Raw genomic sequence first — 17,960 nt, 5'->3', positions numbered from 1 at the left:
CTGGAGTGGGTTGCCATTTCCTTCTCCAGGGGATCTTCCTGACCTAGGAATCAAACCCAGGTCTCCTGCATTGCAGGCAGATTATTTACTGACTGAGCTATGAGGGAAAGGGCTAGGCCTTAAATATTTTTACTTACGGGTCATATGATCTCTGTTCCAACTATTCAACTGTGCTGTTGTATGTTGCAAAAGCAGCCATGAATACGTAAATGGGTAAGCATGGCTGTGTTTCAATAAAGCTTTGTTTACAAAAACCAGTGGTGGGCCAGGTTTGACCCATGGATCACAGAATGCCATCCCCTGCTTTAGAGTTTCTTCAAGTCACTTCACATCATTGTCTCTTTGAGTCCTGAGAGTGGGCACAGGATATGTCATCTCCATTTTACAGGTAATCCAGATAGCTGGGAAATGGTAAAGTGTCTGCCCATGGCCACACGGGAAGAGGTAGCAAACCCAGCCACCTCCGGGTTTTCTAATTCCAAATCTGACATACCATGAACACTGTACAATGCCCGTTACACAAAAGAAAGATAGCTTTGCCCAAGATAAATCAGGCAAGGCTGATTCTTAGTCTTGTTCTTTTGTTCCAACTGTCAAGAGAATGGAATTGATCATTTTTTCAATCCGATGCTTTTTATCATGTAGACAGAGCCATTGTGCAAGGAGCCTAGGTTTCTATTCCAGTTTTACTCAGACAACTCAGTGGGCTGTGGCGAGATGCCAGAGCTCTCCGAGAATCAGTCATCCTGTAGGAGGATTCTACAGGTCCACAGTACCTGTGAGCAGGGATGTACTGATTTCATTTCCTTTTCAGAGCCCTGACTCTACCCTTACTGGTGGGTCACATGTATGTATGTGACATGGTGCTGTGCCTGCACACAGTAGGTCCTCAGTGAACATCTGAATGAACATCAGGGCAGGGACCCGAGGCATGGAGGAGATCAGAGTCTCACCTGGTGCTGCTCTTCCAGTTAATGTTCTAAGGCCTCTTTGGGATCATGGGCACCAGGGATCCCCCTCCCCATCATAAAGCTGTCTCTTACCCCCAACATCTACAGAGAAGGCAGGTATAGCCAATAGGGCAAGGTGAAGATTGAGGTTCTGATTATTGATTTGCTGAGTTCAAATGGATCCTGACCTGAAGAATGTGATGGAGAAGTCCAACTGCCTCTGGGGAGCCAAGGAAGCACTCAGGTCAGACAGCATGTCTTTAGGCTTTGCTGGCTAATATCTGTGCCCTGATTAGCAAGCCTCTGTTCATTTGCATTATCTTGTTTTACTGGCCTGCTCCAACACTGCTCACTCACAATGGTCAAAGTGCATTTCCAAATATGACCGAGACCCATTTGGCCCTTTGTGGAGAGCTGTGGCGATCTGGGAATAAGCCAATTTCTTGAACAGCTTGTTATACATGGAAGACACGCAAGAATTTCCAACAAGCCGCATGTGGGTCTAGAAGGTCCTGAAGGTGACTTAGGAATACTTCTTTAAAGATATGTTTGTATGTTGCCTCATCCTAAAATTTAGAGCAGGAGTATCTTGTGAAGGGCATGTTGTTCTCTGAGCCCCACAAGACACCGATGCTTGTGTTGAGATGCCATGTTTTCAGGCCCAGACTGGAAACTGAGTGTGAGTCAGTACTTGGTGAGGAGGTCATGACCCTGGGCTGGGTTCTGAAGCCAAGGGACCCCGTTTGTCATGTCACAAGCAGTGAAGGATGGCTGTTCGTGTGTGAAGGACAAAAAAGTAAGAGCTTGCCTTTAGGTGCCTGATGTTTACAAATGTAAATGTTGGAAGAAACTTGTTGGGAAGGAGGTGGGCTGGAGGAAGCTTTGCCTGATAGTCCATACCAGGAAGGAAAAAGCGTGGGGAAACACAAGACCAGACTAACCGCTTTTGGATCCCTCTAACCCAGGTTCAGGAGAGGATTGAGTCTTCCCCCAGAAGGTGTGCCAGCAACTGTGACAAATAAGAATTTTCAGGAATCAGTGTCTTAACCTCAGAGAGAGGTGAGGGTGTGAGGCTAACAGAATTGCACCAGCATTAACCCCTTGAGGGATAAAAGACTGGTATCAGGCAGGAGAAGTTTCAGTGCATGAATCACTCACTGCAGAGCCCACAGTGGGGTCCAAGGACAAGGTCATTCTGCAAACAGGTCACTATCAATGCATGACGAGCTAAGTGTAAAACAAAGGTCAGTGTTTAGAAACTTTCATAGCAATTGACCCCCCCCCCCCACAAAAAAATTATTTCTGTTGAATCTGAATTTTCTTTTTAAAAGGAGGGCTTGCATTTTGTATTATCCTTTAAAATTTTCTGTTTCTATTAATTTATTTTAATTAGATTTCTGTGACAAATTTGAAAGAAAAGAATACAGGTCTTTCATGAATGATAATTTGAGAAGCACCAAGTAGAGGGCAGTAGGGATTCCTCTACAGTAGGGGGCCGGAAGGTAGTCAGGATGAGGGAAGCTCAGTGATGGCTACACATTCAAAGAAGGCTTCCTGGAGAAGGCATCAAGTTGGATTTTGGAGGATGGGTAAGATCTTGACAAATGAAGAGGGCCCTCAGGTTGCTTCTATAGCTGTGAGGGAATACTCAAACTTCATTTGACTGTGTGTAGGTGAATTTTAGTGCAAATACATTCTGTCCCAAGGGCTTAACTTCACACAAATGTGAGTTCCTGGCATCGAGGGCTGAGCACTGTAATGGGAACCAGAGTCCTGGGTCCTGAGTTCTGGGTTGGGCTTTGATTCAATTTCCTCATGCAACTGGAAAGGTCATTTAAACCCCCACTAGACTGTCAGAGTCATGAAGATGGGGACCATCTCTGGAGAATGGTGCCTGGCTCAAGCCTGGCAGATGACAAGTTTCCAACAAAATTTTTGATGAGTGAATGGGTGAACAGGTTTCAGGTGAACACCTGAAAAATGAGGCAGACTAGAAAAGGCTGGTGATTTTCAAACCATACAATGAGAAACTGCAAATATGCACTGGGGTCCAAGCTGCAACCTCAGGTCTCCACCCTTGAGTTTCTGTGGGGTTTCTTTCACATGAAGAAAGAACCCCACTGCTAAAGTAATTTGGGGAAATACTAGACAACATGTTTTTCAAGGCATATTCTGGTTCTGACATTTTCTTTTTCTAAGTGGATAAGAATGCAAATAATAGAGGCCTCAAAATCACTGACTTAACCAATCACAACTGCACAAAAATGCAGGAGATTCAAGGATGTGCTAGAATATTTATTTATTTTTTTGGATGTGCTAGAATATTTAGATTGGTAGGGCCTATGGCTTGCACACCTCTTAATATGAAACTCATTGATTAGCTTCAAAGAAGGGGCCCACTGACCCCCTAAAAAATACATGTAAAATTTAATATGCCATTGAGTACCAGTTGAGAATGCTATGGTTGAAGCATAGCAGTCAACCAAATGCATGAAGCAGGCATCTGGATAGTGGCTGACATAAAGAATCTTACAGAGTCTGGATACTACCATGGCTTAAGTAAGCCAAAGTTTTATCCTTCTCATGTAAGAAGACATCTAGAGGCAAACCACCCAAAGCTGGTGCCTTTGTTCAAAGCAGTCCCTGAGATCCAGACTCCTTCTAGCATGCAGCTGTTCCCTAATGGTTGCAAGACAGCCGCTCCATCTCTAGGCATCACATCCACTTTCCAGAAAAGGGAGAGGGAGGAAATAAAAAATAGTGACCATGAGTCTTTTTTATTTATTTTTTTTTTGAGCCTTTTTAAAAAAAATATTTATTTATTTTTGGCTGCACTGGGTCTTAGTTGCAGGATGTGGGATCTTTCGTTGTGGTGCATGGGCTCCTCATTACCCATGGGCTCCAGAGGGCCTGGGCTCAATAAGTAGTTGCAGTGCGTAGCCTCAGTTGTAGCATATGGAATCCTAGTTCCAGGACCAGGGATCAAAGCCCGTGTTGGAAGGCAGACTCTTAACCACTGGACCACCAGGGAAGTCCCGAGACTATCGTTTTTATTGGTGAAGTTATAGCTTTTCCAAAAGCCCCACCTAATAGACATCCACTGCCACCTTGTGAACCAGGTGCTATGGTGGCCGTCTTGTCTGCCAAGAAGCCCAGGGAAATCAAGTTTGGCAGCTGGGCAGCCAAAACTAGAATTCTACCAATAAGAAAAAAGAGTGAAAGGCGAGGTTCAGGCAACTCTCGGCCTTTGCCACTACACGTGTGACTTTTTTTCACATTGCCAAAAATGTCTTCAAGGAAGTCGTTTTGAAGAACATATAAAAGGGGGAAAGCAAGAGACATGATTTTTCAGGGAAGATGAAGGAGGCCATGGGACCAGGCGGAGGGCTGAGTGACAGCTCTCCAACTCCCTGGAGGGGCAGAGAAGGGGCAGCCACCACCGCTTCCAGGTGTAGCACATGGACCCCCAAGTCCATGAACAGAGCTTTCACTCTTACTCCTCCCTTCCCCATGTCCCCACTAAGCAGGAGTAGCCCTGTGGCCCTGGCACAGTCAGGGGCCCAGGACTCAGCCCTGAGACTGGGGAGACCCTCCTTTCCCACAGGACTCCCTGTGGGAGCCTGGACCTCCCACCAGAAACCCCAACACTTAAACAAACAGTGCTCCAGGTCCCCCACTATCTGGAATGAGAATAAACCAGGTGCTTCAGTCCTGTTCTCATGGCCTCTCCCCCTACCCCCACCTCGCCTGCACCACCAGCCCATCCTTCCATCTTCCTCTTCCTCCCTGGAGGCCTGGCAAAGCCTCAACAGAATGTGAGGACACTGGGCACCTTCTGCTGTCTGTTTCAGGCGCCGGAGACCGTCCACAGGGCCCTGGGGTCTGTGTGGTCCCAGCCATGGCCATGTGGTTTCCTGTCTGCAGAAATTGGAAGCTGAGGCGCGAGGACTCAATGGGGCATTTTTCGCAGCTCCCCAGACAGGACTACGAGGCCCTGAAGGAAAGGTGCCTGAGGGATGGCAGTCTCTTTGAGGACAAGAGCTTCCCGGCCTCCCTGCGCTCCATCGGCAGTGGGCCTCTGCTGCGGAAGCTGCCGAGCCGCCTGCAGTGGAAGCGGCCTCCGGTAAGGGGCCTCCAGACCCCACGCGGGCAGTGTGGCACCAGACCATCTGCCCAGGGCTCAGGGCTTACTCACTGTTGTTGATCCCCACATGAAGGGCTCCAGGGAAGTCCCCACATTCCCATTTTCCAGAGAAAATCCAGGGTGATCCTGAAAAGGGTCTAAGCACTCCTTTACCCCCTGCCTTGAAGTACACGGAACAGTTGCAGCCAGAAATATATCTCAATGTACCGCTTGGCTCCATGTGACTGACCAATTCCATCTATCAGAGAGGAAGTTTAATACTCCCCTCCCCAAATCTGGCTCATGAAACACCTAGGTGAAGAAGCTACTAATCACTTTACAAAAGTCTTCTTCTCTTTGTGAAATGCACCAACAATTCCTTTCACAGGCAACTTCTTAATGTGTCGAAAGGCAACCCAGCTCCCCCAAATTTGGTTTACAAGTTGAAGATGGCTGGTGAACAGAACGAAGTCACTCCGGGCTACAAATCCTCCCCTTTTCTGTCCCCTATCAACCAACCCCATCAGAACCTGCAACCCCACTTACCAAGTCCCTCTGTGTAAATTCCCCAGTAAGCCTCCTACACTAGATGACAGCCAAGACTCTCCTCCCAGAGAATCTGGGGAACTGCTGAGGTAGCAAGTCTGTCACGAACTTGACCTTGTGGTGTGGTGCCCAGGTCTCCCGTTTGCTGCGAGACCTATGGAAGGGAGCCCAGGCAAAGATGGAGGGATTTAGGGTGTGCCGTGGAGCAGAGACCAGCCCACACTCTCCCCTTGATGCCACCCCCACCTGCATCTCAGCATGGAAGCCAAAGAGACCCGTTAGACCGGGGATTGGGGGTGGGAAGGAGGAGTAGCAGGGAGAATAGTGGGAATGAGAAGATCTCTAGGAAAAATGAGAACACCCCGGAAAACAGATGCTTCCGTTTGTCACAGATACTCCAAGAAAAGGCATGTTAGGGACAAGTGCTACTTCTCACTATCTACCCAGGGTTTTCTAGCACTCTGACTTAACACGAGCAGCAAGAAGGAATGAGAAATACAGTGGGCAGAATCCCGAAATAGCCCTGATTTCACATATGTTCTGTGTCCGTGTGCCCAGAAGTCTAGTTCAGGGACGTGAGAAACTACGGTCACTGTAGCTCCAGGGGCTTCTTTGCTCTCCATCAGAAGGACTTTTCTGTCTGTTCCTGCAGGAGCTGCACAGCAACCCCCTTTTCTATTCTGCCAAGGCCAAACGCCTGGATCTGTGCCAGGGATTGGTAGGTAAGTCTGCACAGCCCCGAGACACACCTGGCACCTGCCAGCCCAGCCCAGCCAAGGCAGAGTGGGGTGGGGAGGAGGGGGCTTGAGAGATCCCAAGAGAGGAAATGGCCACCCTGAGCTCCATCTTGACATGCTGTCATTTTCTGGGAGAACGATCACAACTGGTCCTCTGAGGATGCATGGGAACGCCACACCTCGCCTAACGATCCTCCTCCCTAACCAGTTTCCAGGTCTGGGTTTCATCTTGGGAAAATGGACTCACCCTACCATAGTTCTTGTAATGAGTCCTTCTTGGCATACCAGTTACTAGATGCTTTAGGATCTGAGCAGATCTATCCTCAACCCAACTTCTTTTTAGAGGGAAGAGGAAAAACCCTTGGCCATGAGGGAAGGCACATGTGTAGTCATACACATTTCACAGACAGAGAAATGGAGTCCAGAAGGGTTGATGTTTTCTCAGAAGTGCATAAATCAGTTACAGAAGCAGGATTTAGAAAAGTTTGGTTGGGTTTGGGTCCCAGTTCCTGATGTCAGGGCATATGGGAAGCTAAAAACTAGTCTAGGAATATGGTTCAGTTCTTGGTGTCAAGTCTGATTTCCAGACAATGTTCCCTGCCCCCTGCTCTGCTCACTCACCATCTTTCTCTCTGATACAGAATTCTTTCCTCTTAAACTAGGCCACAAGTCCAGAGAGGATAGCAACTGGGACTAGGCACTTCTTGCCTGCAGTTAGTCCTCAGTAGATTCACGTGGACACTGGTAGCTTGTGCAGGCCTGTACAGTACATCCGTGCAGACACTTGCGGTCTTCGCATGTGTGTCCGGCAGATTCATGTGGATACCTTGTGTTCTCTGGCTTAGGTGACTGCTGGTTCTTGGCGGCTTTGCAAGCTCTGAGTTTGCACCAGGACATCCTGAGTCGCGTTGTTCCCCTGAATCAGAGTTTCACGGAGCAGTATGCTGGCATCTTCCAATTCTGGGTGAGTGTCCTCTGGGTGCCCCAGCCTGGAGGAAGCCATAGGAAAGAGGGTTCTGCAAGAGTCATGTCTCTGCTCCCTGGGCTAACCATCCTCCATGACCTTCTCTCCTTCCAGTTCTGGCACTTCGGAAAGTGGGTTCCGGTCGTGGTGGATGACCGACTACCTGTGAATGAAGCTGGCCAGCTGGTCTTTGTCTCTTCCACCTACAAGAACTTGTTCTGGGGAGCTCTTCTGGAAAAGGCCTATGCTAAGTAAGACAACTGCACAAACCTTTCCCCTTTCCTTCCTGGCCCTTCCCTCCTCCTCTGTCTCTGTCTCTCTCTCATCAACATTGAGGGAGGCAAGAAGAGGCAGAGGAAGTTTATCAAGTGAGACACTGAGGCATAGCTCAGCAAATATAGAAGTGACACATCCAGGGTCTCTTATGTAAGGGTCACCCCATTGGAACAACATTTCTGGAGTCTTACCTTTCCCTGATGGATGGACTTGTGTAGTAGGGATAGAAACTGAGTATGTATTTCTTTTTTGCCCCTGGGATGGGAGGAAGGGATAGCAGACACACGCCCTGGGAATAACCAAGCAGGGGGTTCTTTAGTTTTGTTTGGATTGTGCTGTGTACAGTAGAAACACCCTTCCTTCCCTCACATCTGTTCCTTCCCTGGGCAGGCTCTCTGGCTCCTATGAAGACTTGCAGCGTGGACAGGTGTCTGAAGCCCTTGTGGACTTCACCGGAGGGGTGACAATGACCATCAACCTGGCAGAAGCCCCTGACAACCTCTGGGATGTCCTAACCCGAGCCGCCTGCAGCAGAACCCTGATTGGCTGCCAGACCCACTGTGGGGTGAGACTGGGCCATGCCCAGGCAGGACAGCCTCCTCCCCTGCTCCCCGTCCCTTCACCCACCAGCTGCTTCTCTTGCCTCAGTGTATGCCCCGGACTCCCCCAACTCCCGCACCCAGAGTCCTGATGTTCAAACTAAACGAGCAGAACTGAGCCCCCGGGGCAGGCAAGAACCCCGTAGAATACACACGGTGTGCTGAGAAGGGAGCTAACATTTCTGGAGTGTCAACTCCATGCAAGGCAGTTTACCAGCTCTGCTAGCTATCACTGTCTAGTTTCATAACAAACAAGAACCCGGAACTGGAGTAGGCAGTCCTCAGTTTAGCCTGCCTCCGCTAATGACCATCGTGTCACCTCACATGACCTAGCAGCTCTGAGTTGAGTTGCCCTCCGGAAAGCAGGGTGATAATTGCTGCAGAATGGCCCCTTGACTTCTTCAAAGGCTCAAATGAGACTGTGGGTGCTGAAGGGCTTCGAAAACTGTAGGGAAACACCACATAGGTCTCTCCCAACCCTCCCCATAAACCCTTGCTCCAGCCAGCAGGTCCCCCCGACTTCCAGGTTAGCTGTACCCCACAGAGCACTGACAGGAGTTCTCTGTCTCTGCAGAAGCAGCGGGTGCTGGAGAATGGGCTGGTGGATGGCCATGCCTATACACTCACAGGCATCTGGAAGGTGAGTAGAACCGGGCCCCTCTGTCTCCCTTCCACCTCTCCCTTCTCTCCAGGGCTTTTTCCCAATGCCTTACCTCGTCTTGGTGACTGTTAACTATCTGTGCCCTGTCTAGGGGTGAATTCTCTGGTGGGCCTGCTGAAGCAGGTGGTGGGATCCCCAGACCTCTGTGCCACTCTTCTCGGGTGAAATGGTGGGTTCAGGCTTTGCCGCCTCCAAGTATCATCCCAGCCTCTCTTGCCATGGGGTGGCCCTGGCCAATCGGCCGTCTAGCCCTGATGGCTCAGTGGGTAAAAGAATCTGCCTGCAACGCAGAAGACACAGGAGCTGTGGGTTCAATCCCTGCGTTGGGAAGATCCCCTGGAGAAGGAAATGGCAACCCACTCCAGTATTCTTGTCTGGAAAATCCCATGGATAGAGGAGCCTCATGGGCTACAGTCCATGGGATTGCAAAGAGTCGGATATGAGTGAATGACCAAGCATACACACAGCCCTCTTGTGTCTCATAACCATTTCTTGAGCTTCGCTTTGCCCTGGGCTGCTAAATGATATGCTAAATGGAAATGGGGTTTCCCTTCAAATTCCTGCTTCTTTCTCACATGCTCCTTTTCAACCATCTTTCAGTTTCCTTCCATTGCTCTCTACCTTTTGAGCTTTATTAAACATTGAGAGGAAGATGAACCAGACAGGGACCCTGCCTACAAAGAGTTTACCATCAAGTATGGAGACAAATCATATTTGAAATCTATAGGGAAGCAAAGTAGAAGCTGAAAGAAGGAAGCAATGAAGAAAATCTTCTGGGGTTTAGAGGTAGGAGAGAAAACATTTATCTGGTTGGGTTGGAGGGAAGTCAGAAAAGGCTTTATAGGGTAGGTGGCCTTGAGTTGGCCCTAAAAGATGGGTAGATTTGTGTCAGGGGAGAAGGGCCTTCCTAATGGAGGGAGCAGCAGGAGCAGAGCACGGAGATAAGGAATCAGCAGGTTGAATCTTCGAGAACTTCTGCTATTCTGTAGAGGATGTGACTTCCCCAAAGTCCTCCAATTCCCTTTAACTCTGGTTCAGATTTTTTTCAACTCCATTCATACCTGACTTTTATCTCCTAGATCTCCATCAATCATATTTGGTGTGTCAAGAAAATTTTCACGTTTAGATAACAAAATTTATACTTTAAAATATTTATTTTTATGATTTTATATTTATTTAACAAAATGTGGCACTTAGTGTGTGATACTGTCTTAACTGCTTTACCAGTGTTAACTCAATGCTCACGACAGTCCTATGAGTAGGTACCTTAGTAAGAAATTGGGAGATGTAAAGCAAGAGAAATGTGTTTTTCACAGTGTTTTCTAAAGCCAGATGTCTGAAATCCAGGTGTCCTTAGTCCCATCTTCCCTCTGATGGCTTGGGGAGAATCCTTCTGTACCTCCTCCCACTCAGGGTGGCTCAAGCTTTCCCTAAGTTCAAACACATAGCTCCCGTCTTTGCCTCCATCTTCACATGCCCTTCTCTTCTGTCTTTCCCTTTCCTGTAATGACATTTGTCATTGAATTTAGGACCCACACTAATCCAGGGTGATTTCATCTCAAAATTCTTAACTTAATTATACCTGAAAAGACCCTTTTTACAAATTAGATCACATTGACAGATTCTCAGTAGACATATCTTTGAATGTTCAACTCATGCAATAGACGTGACCATTAACTTCTTCTCACAGATCAGTAAACAGACACAGAGAGGTTAAGTAACTTGCCTTAGGTCTCACAGCAAGCAAAACAGCAGAGCCATTTTCTCCTCTGCCAACTCCCAGGGCCTTTGATGGTTCATTTCAAGGTCTCAGCTGTAGGCATGAATCTCACCCAGATATCTGCAGCATTTGCTGTTGGCCCTCTAGCCCAGCCACCTGAACTGGTTCTCATTTTGTGTAGGTGACCACCAGACATGGACCTGAGTATCTCGTGAAGCTGCGGAACCCCTGGGGGAAGATAGAGTGGAGAGGAGACTGGAGTGACAGGTGAACGTCTGAGACTGGCTGGGAGGGGTGAGGACGGGGTAGGTGAAGGCGGCAAAGAAGTTTGTTGTTGGCACACGAATTCCAGTGCATGCTTTTGGTCTCAGGTTGAATCAGGAAAGCTTTTAGACTGTGTGGTTCAATCCCTCATGTTTATAATTATTATTATTTTAAATTTGAATAATAGTTGATTTACAATGTTGTGTTAGTTTCAGGTGTCCAGCAAAGTGATTTACACAGACACACACACATGCATATACAATGCTTAAATATGCAGACCAATCTGCTTGTAATGCAGGAGACCCAGGTTTGATCTCTGGGTGGAGAAGATCCTCTGGAGAAGGGCATGGCTACCCGCTCCAGTATTCTTGCCTGGAGAATCATGGACAAAGGAGCCTGGCGGGCTATAGTCCATAGGGTTGGAAAGAGTCAGACACAACTTAACAACTAACACTTTCACTTTCACTTCATTCATTATAATTAAAGTTAATATTTATTGAGAGCTTGCCAGCATTGTGCTAAACCTTTTGAATTTTTATCATTTCACTGAGTCCTCCAAACAACACTATTATAAGGTAGGTGATTTTATCCTCATTTACTTATGATGAAACTGATGCTTCAGTTCAGTTCAGTTGCTCAGTCGTGTCTGGCTCTTTGCGACCCCGTGGACTGCAGCAGCCAGGCTTCCCTGTCCATCACCAACTCCTGGAGCTTGCTCAAACTCACGTCCATCGAGTCGGTGATGCCATCCAACCATCTCATCCTCTGTCATCCCCTCTCCTCTTGCCTTCAATCTTTCCCAGCATCAGGGTCTTTTCCAATGAATCAGTTCTTCGCATCAGGTGGCCAAAGTATTGGAGCTGCAGCTTCAGCATCAGTCCTTCCAGTGAATATTCAGGACTGATCTCCTTTAGGATGGACTGGTTGGATTAAGTGAACTCTTTAAGGTCTCGCAGCATGACTCAAGCAAGCTTTGGCATCTAGTCCACTGCTCTTTCTAATCAGTGTACACTTGGACTTGTTGAGTCAGGGTCAGACAGATCAGGATTGGCCCCTACACTCTAATTACATTTAATGACCTCTGGACATTCTGATTAGATGCCTACTTTTGGATTGTTTCTGCCTAAAATCAACCCTAAAGGAATGTGGGCTTTACAGGCTACGGGCTGGCATAGGGCACAGGCAGAAAGGCAGACCAAGTGTTATAGTCCTTTCCCCTCTGGCAATGAAGATTTGTAATACTTAACTCTACATATCACTTGGGGGCTTTCTTGATAGCTCAGTTGGTAAAGAATCTGCCTTCAGGAGACCCTGGTTCAATTCCTGGGTTGGGAAGATCTGCTTGAGAAGGGATAGGCTATCTACTCCAGTATTCTTGGGCTTTCATCGTGGCTCAGCTGGTTAAGAATCTGCCTGCAATGCAGGAGACTTGGGTTGGATCCCTGGGTTGGGAAGATCCCCTGGAGAAGGGAAAGGCTACCCACTCCAGTATTCTGGCCTGGAGAATTCCATGGACTGTATAGTCCATGGGATAATAAAGAGTCAGACACAACTGAGTGACTTTCACTTTCACATATCACTTAAGAGTACAGAAACATTTTCACATGTGCATCATCACTGAATCATTTTTATGGATGAAAAATTGAAGGCTCAGAAAAATAAGTGGAATTTTACTCCTGATAGGTTGCACTGCACTCTATTTATTACGTTTTAATAAAGAGAATTGTCAGAGGGACTGGGTCTATGTGGAAAAATGGCATCCAAAGATATACATAAATTTTAAAGTGTTACAGAAATATAGCATCATAATGCTGTTGCTAGTAGTTTGTTTAGGAAAACAAGTGCTTGTTTTGAGAAAAAAATGAGTTAAATTGACTTTGTTAGCTGTGTGATCTTAAGCAACCTTCTTTGAGCCAGAAGTGTGATAAGGATTAAATAAAATGATGGACTTTATTCCATAGTGTCTAATCTGCAGTTAGTCTCATCCAAAGTAGTTTTCATTTTAAAAAAATATTTTTTAAATCTAGAGATACCATTTGAGAATATCTTTCACTTCTCTTTTCATTATGTCCATAGTTCCCTTTACATCTTTGGGAACATGGAGCATATTTCTAATAGGTGTTTTAATGTCCTTATAGACTAGTTCAATCATATTTCTCTTATTTCTAGGTCAGTTTTTATTCCTGGTCATGGATCACATTTTCTGCTTCTCCATACACCTAGTAATTTTTTATTAGATGCTGGACATTGTAAATTTAGTTGCTTAGGGATTAAAATGATACTCTGAAGTTTTAGGACAGATCTAGGAAAAACTTTATTGAGGGGATAATTTGACCTCACTACTAAGGTGTAGAATCTTTGGGTTCTTTATAAAAGACCCCACGTATTCTATAAGGTCTTTTAACCCTGGCTGGTGGGAATTCAAATGATTTCCAACCTAGTGTCAACTCTGGGAATTGTTCTCAGTATAATTCAGTCTTGTGGGGTTTCATTTCATGTATGCACAGATTTTATTTTAGTCAAAGACTCAAGGGACCCCCTATGAAGTTCTCTGGAGCTCCTTCCTTAAGTAGCCCTCTTCTCTTGGGCACTGTTTCCAGCAAATTCTAGCTTCCTTGTCCTCCCTGAACTTCAGACTGTCTCCTACACTTAGCAAGACTGCCAGGCTCTTTTGGGGTCCCTGTCCCTGCATCAGTGTCTGGGGAATTAGTTTCAGGCAGGAGTCTAGTCAGTGTTAGGGCTCACTTCATTTGTCTCCCTCCTCTTGGGGTCACAGTTCTGTGCTGCCTGCTGTCTGTGTCTAAAAGCAATTATTTCCTGTATTTTGTCCCATTTTTAGCTGTTTATAGTGGGGAAGTGATACATGAAAGCCTTACTCTTCTATGGCCAGAAATAAAGTCCAAAATGACGGGTTGTGAAAAAAAGAAATAGCAATATAGATTCCAGTGGTAGTTCTGACATTTAATAACTTTGTGGCTTCAAGCAAGTGACCTGATCTCTTTTAACCTCAATTTCCTTATCTCTAAAAATGACAGTGGGGCTTCTCAGGTGGCGCTAGTGGTAAAGAACCCATTGGCCAGTGCAGGAGACATAAGAAACACGGGTTTGATTCTGGGTTGGGAAAATGCCCTGGAGGAGGGCATGGCAACCCATTCCAGTATTCTTGCCTGGAGAATCCCATGGACAGAGGAGCCTCGAGGGGCATGGTTCACAGAGACACAAAAGAGTCGGTCACAACTGAAGCAACTTAGCACGCATGCACACAAAAATGACAATAAAAAGCCCCCAGTTTGTAAAATTGTTGTTATCCTTAAATAAAATAAAACATGTCAAAAAAATAAAATAAAACATGTCAAGAGCCTAGTCCAGAGCTTGGCTCAGAGTAAGTGATGTGCCTAGACTGAGCGACTAAGCCCATTATAGGGCAAAAGAATTTCTGCTCTATAATGCAAGAAGAATTTCTTGCATATCCTTTGTAATCCATTCCTCCCCCATGAAAACATTTCTTTTCTGTTTTCAGCTCGAGTATGTGGGATCTACTGAGCCCCAAGGAGAAGATTATGCTGCTGAGAAAAGATGATGATGGAGAATTCTGGTATTTGATGCAGGGACTCAGAACACACGCCCTGGCTTACATTAGGACATCCATTCAGCAGACATTTATGGGGTGCCTCGTATATGCCAGGCACTTCTTTTAGGAGACCAAGAAGGCCCTTGAGGGGCTCACATCCTAGCAGGGCAATCCAACATCCACAGTCTCTGTGATCAGAGCAGAGACCTGTGACATGGAGCTCAGTGGGTGCTCAGAGCAGAGCGTGGGGGTGGCCACCACCTCCTCTCTGACTGCTGTTTCTTGCCAAACTATAAGCTACTGCACCTGTGCCCTCCAGAGCAAAGCAGTACTATCCCACCCACCCCAAAGCCTCTCACCTCTTTTTATGAAAGACCACCAGACGCCCTGAGCTGATGCTGCTTCTGGGTGTCTGACATGAGACCCACCTGTTCCTGGTTTCCTCCGCATTTCACCCTTACTATTAACTTCCAACCTGTCCCATGGGCCCCTCTTTTCCCCTTACCAATCCTTTTCAGACTTATTCTTAAAGAGGTCATTGAACTCGAGAGCCCTAAAAATACTATTACTTTCCTGTTACAGAGTGTGAATGGAGTATCTGCTGCTGCAGGTGGCATGCCTTGGGCCATAACGTTAGCCTGCAGGGGCAAAGACTTTTTTATCAAGAGATGACTAGGAACAAATCTGTGTGATTCTCATTGAACATGTGTAAATCAATGGACAGCTATGAATACCCCAATTCTGCTTTATCACCACCATCAGTGGCACAGGATCATTGCCCTCAGGCAGCCATTGTTGGAGGCTGCTTTCAGCCACAGAGAGTTCTCCGTAGCACCACTTGCTGGTGATGGACCCTCATGTTGCTCCAGCCAGCCGCACTCTCCTGGGTCTGCTTGAGGGCATGGAGGATGGGGCTCTGGGTCTACAGAGGGCTAGGTGCCCAGTCCTTAGTTACAGCTTCCCTCTGGTCCTGATGACTGAATGTCATCTCCATGGGCTTCCCTGGTGGCTCAGAGGGTAAAGCATCTGCCTGTGAAATGGGAGACCCAGGTTCGATCCCTGGGTTGGGAAGATCCCTTGGAGAAGGAAATGGCAACCCACTCCAGTATTCTTGCTTGGAGAATCCCATGGACAGAGGAGCCAGGTGGGCTACAGTCCACAGGGTCACAAAGAGTTGGACACGACTGAGCGACTACACTTTCTTTTCTTTCTTTCATCCTCTACACAGGATGTCACTGCGGGACTTTAAAGCACATTTCATGCTTCTGGTCATCTGTAAACTGAGCCCAGGCCTGCTGACTCAGGAGGTGGGCCAAAAGTGGTCATACACCCTGCTGGAGGGGAGATGGAAGAATGGGAGCACTGCTGGGGGCCAGATGAAATCGCCCCGAGGTGAGTCTGTATATGGAAGCCAGAGGCTTTCGTGTCTAATGTAGCAGCTTCTCCAGGCAAAGGTGGGGCTGTGGGCAGAGCCATTGCCCAGGGCACCTGGCTGAGGAGGTAGGGGGCTTTGCTGGCCGAACTGTGTGTGCTGGCCCTGGGCTGTGTCAAGCGGGAAGATGGGACACCTTTGTCCTAATTTGCACAGAGGCATAGAATGCTGTCAAGCTGCCCATCTGTTGGGGTTGCTACTTTGTAGAGGGTGGGTTCTCTTTCCCAACCAGCACCAGGAGTCCACAGGTGCATGCGCATAATAGAAAAGTTACATCTTTCTGTGGTTTTCGGACAAGGCCTTTGATATGCTGAAGTAACAACGGGGTAACAGGCAGGATTGAAATTAGTATTTATATTGTATGTATCAGGCCCGCCTTACTTAGAGTTTGATAGGGAAACAAAGTCAAGGATTCCCAGGTCATCAAGTACAAGAGATGAACACATATACATTCTCCAAGTGCAATGGTTTGGGGACTGCATCCCTTTCTCCACAGTGGAGGTACTGAGCCATCTCCATGGTAGGAAAGATTAGAGGGGTAGGATCTCAGCAAGGTCACAGTGGTCTTAGTTCTGACTTTCTCTCCCCCTCAATGTGCCCCCCGGAGAAGGAAATGGCAACCCACTCCAGTATTCTTGCCTAAAGAAATCCATGGACAGAGGAAACTGGTGGGCTGCTGTCCATGGGGTCGCACAGAGTCGGACACGACTGAAGCGTCTTAGCATGCATACATGCATTGGAGAAGGACATGGCAACCCACTCCAGTGTTCTTGCCTGGAGAATCCCAGGGACAGAGGAGCCTGGTGGGCTGCCATCTATGGGGTCGCACAGAGTCGGACACGACGGAAGCGACTTACCAGTAGCAGCAATGTCCCCCCCAAAGGCTGAAGCTGCCCATAAGCTAAGGCTTGGTCTCCATTAACATGGAGCTGCCCTGGCACCAGGGGCATCTACTCTCTAGTTAGTTAACACAGTCACCAACCCAGGCAATGAATATACAGGACACAAAGTCTGTGCCAGGCAGTGTGCTGGGCCAAAACTATTAATACAGGGAGAGTAACCTTTGGCCTGTGTGTCCACAAAAGAACCCGAGGTGGAGGAGGTGGGTGGGAGAGGGACAGAGCTATGGTGGAAGAGGCCCCAGCTCTGTCCAGGTGGCCCTGGAGTGGGAATCCCAGGCAGGCACCCTGGATCTGTGCCCCTCCCTGTGGTTTAGCGAGCAGGATGCTAGGGAAACCTGTCTCACCTTGCTGTGTTTTGCCCCAGACACATTTTGGAAGAACCCGCAGTTCCTGCTGTCGGTCTGGAGGCCCCAGGAGGGCAGGAGGTCCCAGATGCTCTGCAGCGTGCTGGTGTCCCTGCTCCAGAAGCCCAGACACCGGCACCGCAACCGGAAGCCTCACCTCGCCATTGGCTTCTACCTCTTCAGGGTCAGTAGGCCTCTCGTGGGGTCTTATCCTTTCTTCCCATTCCCTGTCCTCTTTACCACCTGTCTCTGTCTGCCCACCTCCTTTGTCCACCATGGGTGCAAATCCTGTCTCTGTCCCTTGGGAATACATGATCTAAAACAAGCCTCCTCCTTGCATTTGAACATCAGTTTCTCCATCTGTAAAATGGGGACAGTGATAATTATGCAAAGGGTGGAGCAGAAGAAGATCCTGTGGATAGTGATTATCATTGTACCTGGCACACAGTACAGTTAATTCTGGTTCCCTTTGCCCCTCCCCCCAAGCCAACCTTACCTTGCCTCACCCCTTTCCAGAATTTCTAATGATGGGTTAAAATGTCACTGACTAGAACAACAAGTCTTCTGGGAGGGGCAGTGGCCTCTGGGTAGAGTCTTCTTGTAAATCAGCCTCTGTTAGAATTTGTGCTTGTGAAAGAGCTGGATCAGCGCCTAATGAGGCCTCTTTTTTTTTTGTTTGTTTTTCAGGTGAACCAGGTGAGTCTCACACTTGCCCTCTGGCCCTGGTTGGGAGTGATGTCCCCTGTGGCTGGTGTCACTGTGACTGCAGGAGCCTTATGTAAGGAGCTCTGGAAAGGGCTGGCAATAATGCCAACTGCCTGTGTGTGCAAGCAAAGAACATCAGCTGTTCTTTTTTATCCAAGGACTCCCA

General features: G+C 47.6%; 1 protein-coding gene across 2 annotated transcripts in view; it reads left to right on the top strand.

Annotated features, from left to right (window-relative positions):
• Positions 1-17,960, top strand: part of CAPN14 (calpain 14) — a 36,799-nt gene that overhangs the window by 4,308 nt on the left and 14,531 nt on the right. The window contains exons 2-12 of one of the 2 annotated variants that reach the window (XM_061156240.1): positions 4,802-5,073; positions 6,272-6,341; positions 7,202-7,320; positions 7,435-7,571; positions 7,987-8,161; positions 8,773-8,835; positions 10,758-10,843; positions 14,361-14,435; positions 15,640-15,803; positions 17,110-17,273; positions 17,777-17,785. In XM_061156240.1, coding sequence (XP_061012223.1) covers positions 4,849-5,073; positions 6,272-6,341; positions 7,202-7,320; positions 7,435-7,571; positions 7,987-8,161; positions 8,773-8,835; positions 10,758-10,843; positions 14,361-14,435; positions 15,640-15,803; positions 17,110-17,273; positions 17,777-17,785 — 1,287 coding nt within the window. In that variant the 5' untranslated portion in view covers positions 4,802-4,848. Of the gene's footprint in view, positions 1-4,801; positions 5,074-6,271; positions 6,342-7,201; positions 7,321-7,434; positions 7,572-7,986; positions 8,162-8,772; positions 8,836-10,757; positions 10,844-14,360; positions 14,436-15,639; positions 15,804-17,109; positions 17,274-17,776; positions 17,786-17,960 lie in introns of those variants that run through there. The other variant, XM_061156241.1, reaches the window with a different exon arrangement.

The sequence above is a fragment of the Dama dama genome, chromosome 11, assembly GCF_033118175.1.
Source record: "Dama dama isolate Ldn47 chromosome 11, ASM3311817v1, whole genome shotgun sequence".
In the NCBI taxonomy this organism is placed as follows: domain Eukaryota; kingdom Metazoa; phylum Chordata; class Mammalia; order Artiodactyla; family Cervidae; genus Dama; species Dama dama.
Note: the sequence above shows the minus strand (reverse complement) of the source record. Positions and strands in the feature narration are given on the sequence as shown.